Raw genomic sequence first — 13,586 nt, forward strand, 5'->3', positions numbered from 1 at the left:
AGACATTAATGCTAACTTTAATGAGGTACTTGACTCCCAAGTGTTACATTAAACGTAACGTAATCTTTCATTTATATAATGTTGTGATAAAATGCTTATGTTTTATAGTTTTTTTTCTTTTAACTAGGTTTACTTAACACATTTAATTTTGTTTAGGTCTTAACCATCTAAAATCCAATAAAATTTCACCCATAAAAGCAAGTATATTTTCCTCTGTGGCCCTTGTCAGAAGTAAGTTGGACCACCCTGGCTTAGGGTACAAATTATGTTGCATTCCTTACTATGTTGCTTCTGAAATGGTGTGTAATATGGGGCGTCAAACACTTCTTTAATGTTGAAATGGTATGGAATTAAAACCAAAATGCTGCTCTAGTATGTACAAATGACGTTTGTAATTATGCACTAGCCTCAAAAGTACTGTTATGCTCTGGTTAATGTTAATGTCTAGTTAATAATTTAACTGCTTTAATCGAAGCAGCTAAATAAGTATGTTCTTTACCTCCGACATGACTCTGGCCTTAAACCATAACGTTTAGCGTGGTGAAAACAAAAATGATTCTACTTAATAGTGAGCATGAAATTGTTAAAATAGACAATAAGATATTATTGTTTCCAACGAAGAACTTTTCCTGCATTACAGTTTTGACGTAGGGGATTACCCAAAACCAATACATTAAAACGATTTGAAACAAATTGTTATTTGTCACAGTGGGAACAATATATTCTGTCTTATTTTTGATGCATTCTACATAAGAGTATTTGATTTCGAAATTCATGACGTATTATCAAGAGCTGTCACTATTTTACGGGAAATATGCTGCTTTGGTATCATTCGACCTTTCTTATAACTTGGCTGACCGTAATTTCCAAGTCATATACAGTATTGGGAAAACAACTTTAGCAACGATGCAAATCGTTCGTATCGTATTTTTATGCTATCGAACCGAATATTTTACATTTTAATCATTAACTATCGTCCTTGGCGACGGACCTCAGAAATAAGTTAAACTTTAACTGTGTAGAAGCGCATAACACACTTTATTTGATATGGAACAAATAAATGAATAAATTGATCAAATAATTTTTATAAATCAATGTTTGTAAGTTATCTCCAAAATTATGTGGCAAATTTGACTTTTATTGTAACAAGTTCGACGGAAAGTGTATGAAAATGTCGATATTTACGCATTAATTATTCTTCTTTCTTTATCGTCTTCTCATTTTGCGTGTTTGGTACTTTGGTGCAGTAACTGGTGTAAATAACATCAGACGTTCTTTAAATTTGGTATGTGGTTGGGTTTAATAAAATCTTGATCAAGTGCGTATATGAGCGTGATAACGTGACTACTTTTTTGGGAAATCCCCGAAAACTTCCAAACTTTGGCACTTTTTGATGTTTAAAATCTCTTTTATCTTTTGGCGCCTTGCTTTCAAACTTTACTGCTTTAAAGCTACTTGGTCTTTCAAAACAACACCTTAATGACGATCGCATCCAGTCACGTGAAAAAGAGATATTGAGCAATTTACGAGGGGTGTTTTGCTTCGCCAAAAATTTCACGTTTTCTTGCATAACTTTTTGTGGCGTCAAGAAATTTCTTCAAACTTCGTGGAAGTAATTATACTCGTCGTAGAATGTGGAGAAAAAGAAAAACTTATTTGGTCACGTGACCATAACTACAGAAAATCGCCTACATTCCCGGTTTTTAGTTTAACGTTGCTCGAAAAGTATTTATGAAAAGACCTGGCTGGGAAGATATATCATTTGTAGAACATCCGCGTTAATATTTCTGTCCATATCGAAGTTGGTTGGCCAACTACTAGAATAATATTGTGTTTAAAATAATAACCATATTCATTGAAATGTAGAGGCATGGTCTCAGATTTCTCAATGATAGTAAGGTAGGCTACTTAGTTTCTGTTACTTGTTATTTGGGTTGCATTTAATAATATCTTTAATGTTTGCAAACATGCTTTGTACAGTAGGCTATATACGTTTCCCTTTAGACTACAGTTTTCCGCTATTTTGTTATTTTTAAAATTTTTATGTTTATTTTGTTTTTTTATCAATTGCTTAATAATTAAACTTAAAGAAATTATTTACTTATATTGACTCCACCTATTTTCTGGGCTCGGTGGCCATGCTAACCTATCCATCTAACAAGTTATTCAGCAATTTAAGCAATTTTCCAGATTTAATGTCAAATGCCAAACGTCATCCCATTCCAGTCAGTTTGTACCTAGTTGAACTAACATGCCGCGGGTTGGTTATTATAACCAAATATGTACGGTCCGTCCGTTATATGCGTGTGCATATAGAATGTGCGACCATACGACCATGCGACCTGTCACACATACCCGCATCTATTTGGACGTATTATTTGCATGCACAGTGCGCACGCATAAAGTAGAGCAGGATAATCTAATACAAAGGTGGGCAAACTGCGGCTCGCCTACATGTTTTTTTGTGGCTCTACTAGCTGAATAGTAATATCCATTATTGTTCATTATCTATGCATTGTTTACCGTATTTGTATTGACACTACTGATTTTGCGGCTCGCTACTGTTTGTACTTTTCCGCAAGTGACTCTTTCATTGAACAAGTTTGCCCACCCCTGATCTAATACTTTTTGAACGGCGGGCCGCAAAACCCAAGTGTTCAGGGGTGAAGGGCCGCAAAGCCTTAAGTTTGAGAGACGGTTAGCCGCACCCAATTAAACAACGCTACATTATGACGTCATAAAACTCATAAGGCATACAGTAATTATATTATTTTTCCTCATTTGTAGCTCAAAAGTGGGATCACGTCAATTGACCGTGAACAAATTCACCGGCGACAATTGGGCGTGGTCAACTGACCGGCGACACAAATCAACCGCTACGCATTTTATTTTTATTTTTTACGCAAATTAGCATTGTTGTTTATTCAAATTATATGATTTAAGTGATAATACGATTTAAGGTCAGTTGGTTCTAGGTAAATTTACGTCACGGTCAGTTGTCCCCCGGTTAGTTGTCCCCGGTGAGTTTGTTCGCGGTCAATTTCCCACGGTTAATTGTCGTGGAACCCTCAAAAGTATTCTATCAGCTCATATTCATTGATACGTATCTGCAAACTTCCTTTCATTTTCTGATCTTCTGAATCTTTATCAAAATTTCTGTTTTTCTAGCATTCTTGCTCTAAATCTGTCCAAGTTATTTGCAGGCAACACATCAAAGATTCCATGACATAAAACGTTTATAGTGAGCTAGTATAAATTGAATAAAAATCATAATAAAATTAACTTAGGTCTTTAATAATGCCAAGTTAGCAGTATCGCTAGCCGCTTTGTAATGGTAATAATTCAAAACGGCACCCGCATAAATTCGTTTGGCATGACGCATTTTGCAAGGTTCACAAGTCGAAGAACCGAAAGAAGTGCTTGCTGATCCAAACCGTAATGGATTTAGAAAGCGATCAATCTTTTATAGTAGTCTATATATAATGAGTTGGCACAAACGCAAACTTTGCATTTGCAGTATTTAGTCGTATAGGGCAAGCTTTTTTTTCGAGTTTATCACTTACTTATCTGCTAATTACATCAAATAACTAAAATAATACAACACTTTCTCCCGATCCAACTAACAAAGTACCCATTTTTGTTTCAGCTATATTGGTACTGATATTATAACTTATTTTCATTAACTTAAATTGCTGTTAGAAATAAAACTATGTTTTATCTAGGTTATCAGTGTTCCTGTGCTGCTTCCAGAGTTACTTTCCTCGAGAAAAGAACTTGACTCAAGTACTAATTTATCTTTACTCAAATGCCGGGTACTTGTTACTTGCTGGCAGGTCTCGCCAGGTACTCGTACTTGTACTGCAATATTTTGATGAACTAAGTACTTGTAACTAAAATGCAAAAAATAACAACAAAAAAAAAATTAATTAATTAAGTAACAAAATTTGTAGGCTGGAAGGTCTGCAACGAAACTTAGCCACTGATGTAAAAGCACAACGATTTAAATTCTTAATTCGTGCAAAATTTTTCAAAATTAGTTGCAGATTAATTATTATTGAATCTCAAGGAAAAGTTTATGTTGTTCATTCAATGCCGAACAATCAATGCTAATAAAGTACCAGTCAGTTGACATTACTAAAGTTCAACCACAATGTTTGAAATATTTCTTGAACACAATGTTTTCAAGCATGCATAGCTGCATTATTATCAGATTACAAACTAATGATAACAAGCTGCACTGAACATTGAGCCAACCAATATTTCCCAAACCTTGCTGCGATACCTGTTCCTGTGGCAAACTTAACACGAATGTTTGCTACAGCTAAGCTAACTTTGTCTGCCTGGCTTCTCGTGTGGTATGTGTTAGCGAGTTCTGGAACGGCAGTGCCTGGCGAAATTATTCTTTCGTCTAAGGGTTTTCACCGCTTTGGTGATTTTGTTTTCGTCATAATGTGCTCGAGTTTCACTTCCTGAAATCACAGTTCTGTCGCGCTGAAATGAAAATTGATATCCTCAGTAGCTTTTTAAATGCCCAACTTTTGTCTGGCTCGATTTCCAGCTCTTGCCATGAGCGTTTGTCAAATTTTCATAAATGGAAAGAATATTGTGAAAAACAAACTTTCCATTTATAAACCAGTAAAATGCTTACTGTTTATTCATCAACAAATACCTACAATAGGAGGTCTATGTAGGCCTGTTTCTAAGTATGCATACGTAAGAAATGATAAGTGTATACAAAACAAACCTGCTTACTCCGCAAAAAATATCACAAGTCATTTAACAAAAGGTGGTAAAAACATTTATCTTCAAATACTGCCAAATACAATCCTCACACCTAAGTTTCATGAGAGCACTATTATTGCCACCTTAACTTACTCTTCTTAATCGAACGGCCATGAAACTAGATATAATTTCATAAGCGATTCATGAATCCATGATTTGTGAGTATTAACCTACGTCTTCGACCCTTAGGACTTGGGCAAATCGTATGTAGCCTGTATATATTGCGTAATTAGTGGCAAAAACACGTAAAGTAAAGGACAAATTCAAAAATAAATTTGCATGAAATCAAAGAAAAGTAATCAGTAAATATACTGGAGAAAGGGTTTGTAATAATATGAAGTGGTTATTTTGGTCACTCACCATCCGCAGAGTTTGTCACTCCTCATTTGTACAGCGCTGAGCGGAAACTCCCGACACCGGTTTGCAGGCGACTAAGCCGTACCCAGGCCATCCTAGGCAGCGATAGTCCGGTGGGATGGGAATCGGCATCGGTGAAAAAGCTGTCAGCTCTGACGTCGGAATTTTCGGCTTGTTCTAGTAGTTACAGTACAGCTGGTATGAATGTGCGTTTTGAATTTGGTCGTTTGGCCTGCTTGTTTGCTTTGGCACAAAGATTCGAGTGGAGCAAATTTACTGGCTCCGTTGCCTGCCAAGCAAGAGAAAGAGTGGTTCTTTCGAGGCAAAGCCCGGCAAGTTGGATCACCGCGAGAATGGAAAGATCGTCCAATGTTGTGAGACGCAGACATCCAGTCACATTACGCACGACGCCGATTATGACAGTGTCGATTTGGTGGGTGTGTGCTGCTACACCAGACAGGTGCACCTTGTGCAGTACTTTAAATAAAATGATTTTTAGGAACCATCATTAAACTTAAATGCAGTAGCTCTTGTAAGATGTTTGCTATGAACTGTTTAATAACTGCTGGCTTCATACATGGCAGGTTCAATGATATTAGAGTTAACGTTATTTCGTTTTGTGAAACAAAAGTCTTAAAACACCATATGGCAAAGAACGAGTGTCGACTGTAATTTTTTTAATTTAATGACAAGCACAGAACATAGTGGTCAACGTATGCAACAGCCCACATGCGTATAAACAAAACACGATTAACATCTAACTAATAGGTTATTGAATTGCATAAAAATGATCCAATAGTTATATTGATAAGTGATAACTAGGGCAACCAAAAGTCAATATGGTCAATTTTTTTTAACCTGCTCAGAATGCTATCAAATAAGCACAAAACAAATTTCAGCTTTGTACGACGTGTGCTATAGAAGTTATTAGGTCAAATAAAGTCAAAATGTTACGTTAGGTCAAAATACGGTCAAATTGTTTCTTTAGGTCTTCTTTTTAGGTCAAAATCTATTAAACTTGTAATTTTGTAACCATTTTGTAATATTATTTTTCCGTTTTTCTCTTTTCTTGTACCGCAAACTATTCCAGTGCCCCAAATTATACTCAGAAACAAAGCCACAAAGGGAGGGAAGGCCTTTCAGCGCGTCTGGTGACGTCACGATGTGAAGGCATTGCATTTGAAACTGCAAGTTGTCAATCTTAATACGCAGAAAAGAAAAAAAGTCAACACTAGAAAAGCGTTTTGTCAATTTTAAATGCTGCTTTAGATTAGAAAGTTGCTGTAGACAGTGTAGAGACTATCAGTATAGCGTTTTTCAAAATAAGGTCAAAATTTAAACTTTTTAGCTCAAAAAACTGGTTGCCCTAGTGCTAACCAGTGCAGTAACTTGCATTGTTAAAGAAAAAAAACCTGTTTGTTGTTTCTGCTTCTGCGACGTAGACATTTCGCTTCATGTGCTGCGAATTTTAACACCTGACAAGAAATTTATGCTATTTGTACATTACTATGCCTTTTTGGAAGAATGGAAAGGATAACAAGGCTGGCACTGCTGCTAGTCGTCAGCTAACGGCACTAGTGTTTTTGCACTTCATTTGCAATTTGTATCAAGGGAGATAGACTTGTGGCGTTAGTGAGTACTACAAACCCACGCTTCACAGAAAAATTTTGCAACGTGCTCTCTGACATATGTAAAACTACGACACACATTCTGTTCAAAAGAAGTGGTGTGGTGCAAAGAAGTTTTTGTTATTCATATTGTAGTTCATTTCATTATTAGAAACCTTTAGTTAAGTATTCTGCCACAATTCCCGCTTTCAACTAATAAAATGCTGGAGCTTTGAAAACTACCAGAATTTGTATAAGATGTTTGTGAGAATTACGTGATGAAAGTAGTGAATGAAACACGAAATTTACAAGCGATTGCGTCAGCAGTCACCAGGCGGTCACGAGTCGGTTGGCGCTGCAAAAGCAATCACGTGCGAAATCTTCGCTTGGGGCGACGGTTGGCAAACAAGCGCACGTGATTAGACTTTGTACGATATAAAGAACTTTGCCACTGGCCCAGATAATTCAGTTGAAGTCGAAAGCTAAATTGTATATACAAGCCAATTAATATCGAATAGGCAGACCTACATTTCTACCAGGATTAGTCAAGCATAAACTGTATCGGATGCTTCACTTTACTAACAAGTAAAAGTTGCATTTAGCTCATTTTAAAACATAAATATCTATTAATAAGCTTAAGCCATGGTTTCTCCGTTGGATATCTTGTCCATTGAAACATGGATGCTCTTGGTAACAGCCTTACTTTTGCTCAAGTGAGTTTAATATGCCTTCCCGTGTTGTTTAGCTTGTAAGGTAATTTGACCCGTACATGAAATTCAAACAAGTTAATCGTAGCATCAGTCGTAAAATAAAGCTCATAACGTTTGCAGGTTTTATATTTACCGAAAGTGGCAAGTTTTAAAGAATCTCAATATTCCCCATGAACCACCGTCAACCTTGGGTTTGGGAAACCTAGCTTCAATGTTCGATAATGTTGATGGCGTAAGTGATAATAATGCCGATATATCAGAACGATCCGTCAACTATTTCTTTTACCTATCAATGTGAAATACGCTTTCCCAAGATATAAAGCATTAAATGTCGCGTTAAAGAATTCAAATTTCTTGACGTTAACGCAATTTAAAATCGAAATATTGTCTAGTATTGTAATTTTTGGGAAAGTTTTAAGCTTGGGCACTTTATTATAGATATTCAATCAAGATATTATTAGAAAAAAGCAATATGGCAACGTTTACGGGTAAGTTTTTACGTGGAATTTTGTGTATCTTTAAAAGGATAGTCTCCAAAAGGGTTGCTGTAGATTACTTACCAACCTCTTTTTACAGTTCTTACACCGGACTACAAGCACGAATCGCTGTTTGTGATCCGGAAATTATTAAGCAGATTTACATAAAAGAATTTTCTAACTTCAGAGACCGGCAGGTGAATGGATTATAGAAAAAGCTCTGTAATAACGTTACATAATTATAACGTAATCATAACACACAGCCCAATCATGGCAATCAACATTATTTAAAAATCAAAATTAAATTACAATAGTAACGGTCTTTTTCTATAACCTTTTACTAAGTAATTACGAGCTGAAAATTGATAATAATAGACCTAAACTACATATTTTCATTAACAAAAGTTTTGGCACACTAATATGCTTTGTATATTTTGTAGATAACGTTTTCAAAAGTAAACGGGAAATACATGAACGCAGCGCTTACGGCGTCGAGAGGAGACCATTGGAAACGCATGAGGTAAGTTAAGTGACATCACTCCGACGTCGAGGGAGTAAACGTAAACGCTTTGTTTAGGAACTCTTTAACACCAGCTTTTTCTGCGTCGAAGCTCAAAGAAATGGTTAGAATAGTGGAGCAATGTGTACATCACATGACTTCTGCTCTGCACAAGAGTGTGCAAAACGATGACGGAAGATTTGACGTCAAAGAGTAAGGCATAAATTTACATAAAATGATTTCACTCGTAACGTTACCATAGCACTTGAATGACGCGTGTATTTCGATTTATATGTGCAGTATAACTGAGATCACTTTCCAAAGTATGTGAAAGTTACTACAGTCTGCTTGATATAGCGCTGCTTGGCTTGCAATAATGTGGCCCGAGTTCGACACCCAGCGGCGCTACCGTTGTATAATGCCCCTGGGCAAGGCATTGACAACACTTCACTTGCTTCTGTTCAGTAGATTTGGTGAACAGTTTTAAAATGGGGCAATATATACAAGCAGTATGACAGTATGTATTTGTCTTGCACAAAAACCGCGGCACCCGGTAACTGATAAAGGTAATCGTTAACCGCGGTTTGAACTATAAGGAATCATTGCTGTGTTCAGGTCGTGCAAATACTTCCTTCAGTCCAAGCATAAACGTTATATGATACTATATGCTGAACTTCTAATATTGGTATCACACAGAGTTGTAAATGAGCCTTATATTGTTAACCAGAAACCGAAAATATAAGCCCGAACCCGATAATTTATTGGATTTAACCGAATTAACCCGAATTAGGACCGAAAGGTAATTTTACTAAATGAATCAAAATCATTTTTCGATGTTATACTTTTCTAACTTGAATGTTCCGCTCTGCGGGTGGTCTGTAGCACTGTGCGCGCATGCACATTTGTGTGAAGAAAGCAAAGCTGTCGTGGCTGTGGCTGAGTGTGAGTATACATTTGGGCCCAAATCTGGGTCGACTTTTTTCAAATATAAGCCTGAACCCGACCCGAAAAGCCCTGCCCAACTTTAAACTTTGGTATCACAATATTCTGATGATGCAAAATTTCTAATATTGCAAAATTTTCTTCGTAGAACGTTTGGAGAACTGTCATTAGATGCTGTATGTTCGGCGGCTTTTAGTGTAAATGTTCATTCCAATGTAAGTAATGTTAACCTTTGATTTCATTATCACGTATATATTAATGACATTATCTCAAAGACCAGCAGTCTCATACAAAAATACATTTGACAGAGTCCTGGTGCAGCGGCAACGGGCAGAAAGGTAGTTGAAATGTCCAAAGAGATATTTAATTTTGAAATTTTCAAGAATCCTCTTATCTTGATTTTTAGTAAGTATAGTGATTACTTTGTAGCTCATAATTATGATATGTATTGATTTCTGAATATTTTAGAAAGACGATACAAGCCAACAACATTAGAGTTTATGTCTCTTTGTAACGTAACGTTTTGTTTTAGTGTTGTTCCCATGGACAGAAAACATTGCTGAGAAATTAAATTATTCGATCTTCCCTAAAAAACCGATCACGTTCTTTCACCGTTTGACTCTCTCGCTCATTGATAGACTATCACACTCCTCAGATCAAAAGGTTGGTGCAAGATATGACTTTAGTTTGCCGAGTTTCTCCATTTTATCTAGTTAAATAACAGTTACACCTGCGTTTCCTGTTTCTGCCCATTTATTGTGCAAGTGTAGATGTGAAGCAGTAAGTTTTTAACGATGTTTAATATGCAGAGAGTTGACATTATGCAGTCAATGTTGGAGGCCGAAATTTCTGAAGATGAAGCTAAAAACGGAAAAGCAAAAGGTAACGTGTTCAGTAAAAATGGAAATATTATAAAATTAAATGTATGAAAATATTAATTGTATGAAAAAATATGCTAATTAAGATCCGTTCTGCTGAAACACAATTCGACATAATCTAATTTGTCAAAGATTTTTCACATGTTAAGGTTTGACCAAACAGGAAATAACTGCAAATGCAATTCTTATGTTGATTGCGGGATTTGAAACAACGGCAAACGCCTTAACTTACCTCACTTATAATCTGGCAACTCACAAACATGTGCAAGAGAAATTGACCGAAGAAATTGAAGAGACACTAAAAGAATACGTAAGTTTAATAGTTATAGTTATAGTTATAGTTTAATAGTTATAGTTATAGTTATATCCGACGCACTTGTAACACTGGCATAATTGCTCCTCACTTATACGCATAGTGTCGGTGTTGTTGTTTCATAAAGGGTTCCCCAAAAATATACAGTTTCTCTTTGACCGCTTCTTTTGGATTGCTTTGAGCGTATCGAAAACTTGCATTGTACGTGCAAATGAAAAATTTCCATAAGCCAATCAATGAACGTTGTCTATAGCTGTTGCGATTAAAACGATTTAGGCGACCAAGCTAACCTTGCAGTCTTTGCGATAATATCGATGGTCCAAGGCCCAAGCGATCCAAGTGAAAATTTATATCTGGAGTTGTATCCATTTACACGAGCTCTTACCTTTTAACAAAACTTTTTTGTATTTAAAAGGGTGAATTGAGCTACGAAGCCCTAAACTCTATGAAGTACTTGACGATGTGCTTAAATGAATCGCTTCGACTTTATCCTGTTATAGCAAGGTTGGGTCATTGTTTTATTATGTGGTTGCCGCCAAGCCCCAAACTAATTTTCGGTACCAGGCGAGGCAAAGAGCTTTCTATATAGAGTATAGCCTTTTAAATTACACTAAATATGCATATTTTAAAAATAGCGTTTCTCCGGTGAAAGACTCACAACGTGTTTTCTTCTTTCGTTGTGTTAACGAAAAACTAACATTCTGGATTGGACTTAATTTTTTTAACAGTCTTCTTCATTGTAACCACCACAGCGGGAAGCTGAAAACTAAATATAACAACTATAATTTCATCAGCAGTTTTGTCATTAATGTAAAGAATTGCACCGCTATAAATTGCTGGTAACTTTTGGATTTCACACAGTATATGACGCCATTACGATATTTTCATGCATATAACCAAAACATTTTTGTAGAAATTCCCGCTACTGCGAAAACGATATAACTATAAACGGGGTTCAGATTCCAAAAGGTGTACATGTTGATATACCTACCTATGGTTTAAGCCATGACGAAGAATACTGGGACGAACCATTCAAATTTCATCCCGAAAGGTAAATACAATACATCATTTAAAATACTGTAGTATAGTTATAGTAAATTACTTTATGATTAACCATATTTCAGGTAAGTTTTTTTTTAGTTTTATGAATATCAATTTTATATAATATGTACAAAATGAATTCCTTTATAGTTTTAAACTTAACGTTTTTGATAATCGCTGTTTCAACAGGATGGAAGATATGAGTAAGATTGATCCCATGGTTTTCCAGCCATTTGGAGGAGGACCCCGTAACTGCATCGGGATGAGATTTGCAATTATGGAGATAAAGATGGCGATCTGTAAGACCCTTAAGGAATTCGAACTTGACGTCTGTGAAGACACGCCGGTAACGCAGTTATTTTCATTTCCAAGTTCAGCATATGTTTTTTTTATACTCGTACTTTCATGTTGATGCGGTAACAACAATGCATCTTCTACCCTATACTACTGAAAAACGTCAAACGATAAATAAACAAGAACCACAGAATCAATACTACTTTTACAACTACTTTTGCCTCTTTTAGATCCCTCCACTTCAGCAAACGTTCAAATCCAGCCTGATCCCCAAAGAAAGGGTTTTCCTCAAGGTGGTCCCTCGTGAAGGCATTGTAAATACGGAGTAAACCCTCACAATTTTTCGTACTTAAAAACTATAAATTGTATTGCAGTAGTGTATGGCAGTATTAGTTGTTAAATATTGTGAAATTGCTTATGCTCATTACTTGTATATTTGTGCAATGCTGTGTATTAAACAGGCTAGCAGTCATATTGGCAAAATATGGTACAATTTATATCAGTCGGTCAAGTGTTTCAAGTATAGACATTTGTATTGTATCGAACGTTTATTTGATTTAAATTTTCCTGGTCATCTTGATTTTTCTTTTCGACAACGCCTTCCTGAGAAATCTGGAATTGCTTTTGAGTCAGCAGGTGACGTAACTGTTGCGAAGCTTTCTGATCTGGTTTCTTCCGTTTTTTGACTACATGTTTTTTTTTTTTTGTAAACGAATGAAATTTCGAGATAAAGGTTGAAGGCAGGTTCTTCATAACCGTCTGCAATTTTAAGGATCAATTTATGCTTAACCTAACATTCTCAAATTATCAATCTATAAAGAAAGTAAGTAAGTAATCTATAAGTAAGTAAAAGAATGTACAATGTAATGCAAGAATATCAAAATCACCACCGAAAGGGATGTGAAAACAATTGGCATACAGATATATGTTATTGCATAGCCTACCTATAAGTGCGCATGTAAATAATCACGGCTGGCAAGTGCACTTACAGCGTATACCTATTTTTCACGAATCATCAGTTTAGGTCTACTTGTAAAAGAAATAAATGTAAAGCATATAACTTACAGTGTTTTATTATGACGGGTTTGCAACAATAAAGTATTTGATGCGTTTGGTTTACTCCTGCTCAATGGTCCTGGCGAAAAGTTCTAAATTCATTCAATACGATAGAAAAGAATCAAAAAACAATTAAAACTTGTGTGTGTATCAGAATTTACAAAAAGGCTAACCGGGCATTGAAGCAATGAAACCGGGTTTAATTTGTGCAATTACTTTCCTCAGTCTGAGGATAAAGATTAACTTATTATCATACCATACAAATGATGTAAGCATTGCATCAGTATTGGACATATTGGCCGACGCCCCCTTTTGTCAGCTGTTTCCTTGGTATAATTTAGACCTACGTTGTGGCATAGCCAATAGCAGGACAACGCGCTGATCAAATGACCTCTGCTTTATGCATGAAAACACCATTGGGTTTGACAATAGAAGAAACGGAAAATGTTGAATTTAACGTCAGAGAGTAAAAGACAACGATTTTTTTACTTTCTAAGATAGAAGTGCACGATGGTGTTTTGGCGACGCTATGCAAAGCAGCGATACAACACAGATTAGTTTACTTTATTTATGAACTGAAAAAAGGTCAACAGAAAACAAGAGCCTTCATACATCCAACAAACGGTGCTAC

The 13,586-nt window shown here is 35.9% G+C and overlaps 1 protein-coding gene across 1 annotated transcript; it reads left to right on the top strand.

The window, feature by feature from the left end:
* The first annotated feature begins 7,303 nt into the window (after positions 1 to 7,303).
* Positions 7,304 to 13,018, top strand: LOC143452725 (cytochrome P450 3A31-like). The gene is made up of 15 exons (XM_076953783.1): positions 7,304 to 7,459; positions 7,577 to 7,688; positions 7,895 to 7,944; positions 8,033 to 8,129; positions 8,373 to 8,452; positions 8,510 to 8,644; positions 9,522 to 9,588; positions 9,682 to 9,778; positions 9,906 to 10,036; positions 10,183 to 10,255; positions 10,401 to 10,561; positions 10,980 to 11,068; positions 11,478 to 11,615; positions 11,795 to 11,951; positions 12,130 to 13,018. Exons 1-15 carry the CDS (start codon positions 7,389 to 7,391, stop codon positions 12,226 to 12,228), a joined length of 1,557 nt encoding a protein of 518 aa, XP_076809898.1. The 5' UTR covers positions 7,304 to 7,388; the 3' UTR covers positions 12,229 to 13,018.
* The last annotated feature ends 568 nt before the right edge of the window (positions 13,019 to 13,586 follow it).

This window comes from Clavelina lepadiformis, chromosome 4 (assembly GCF_947623445.1).
Source record: "Clavelina lepadiformis chromosome 4, kaClaLepa1.1, whole genome shotgun sequence".
Lineage (NCBI taxonomy): Eukaryota > Metazoa > Chordata > Ascidiacea > Aplousobranchia > Clavelinidae > Clavelina > Clavelina lepadiformis.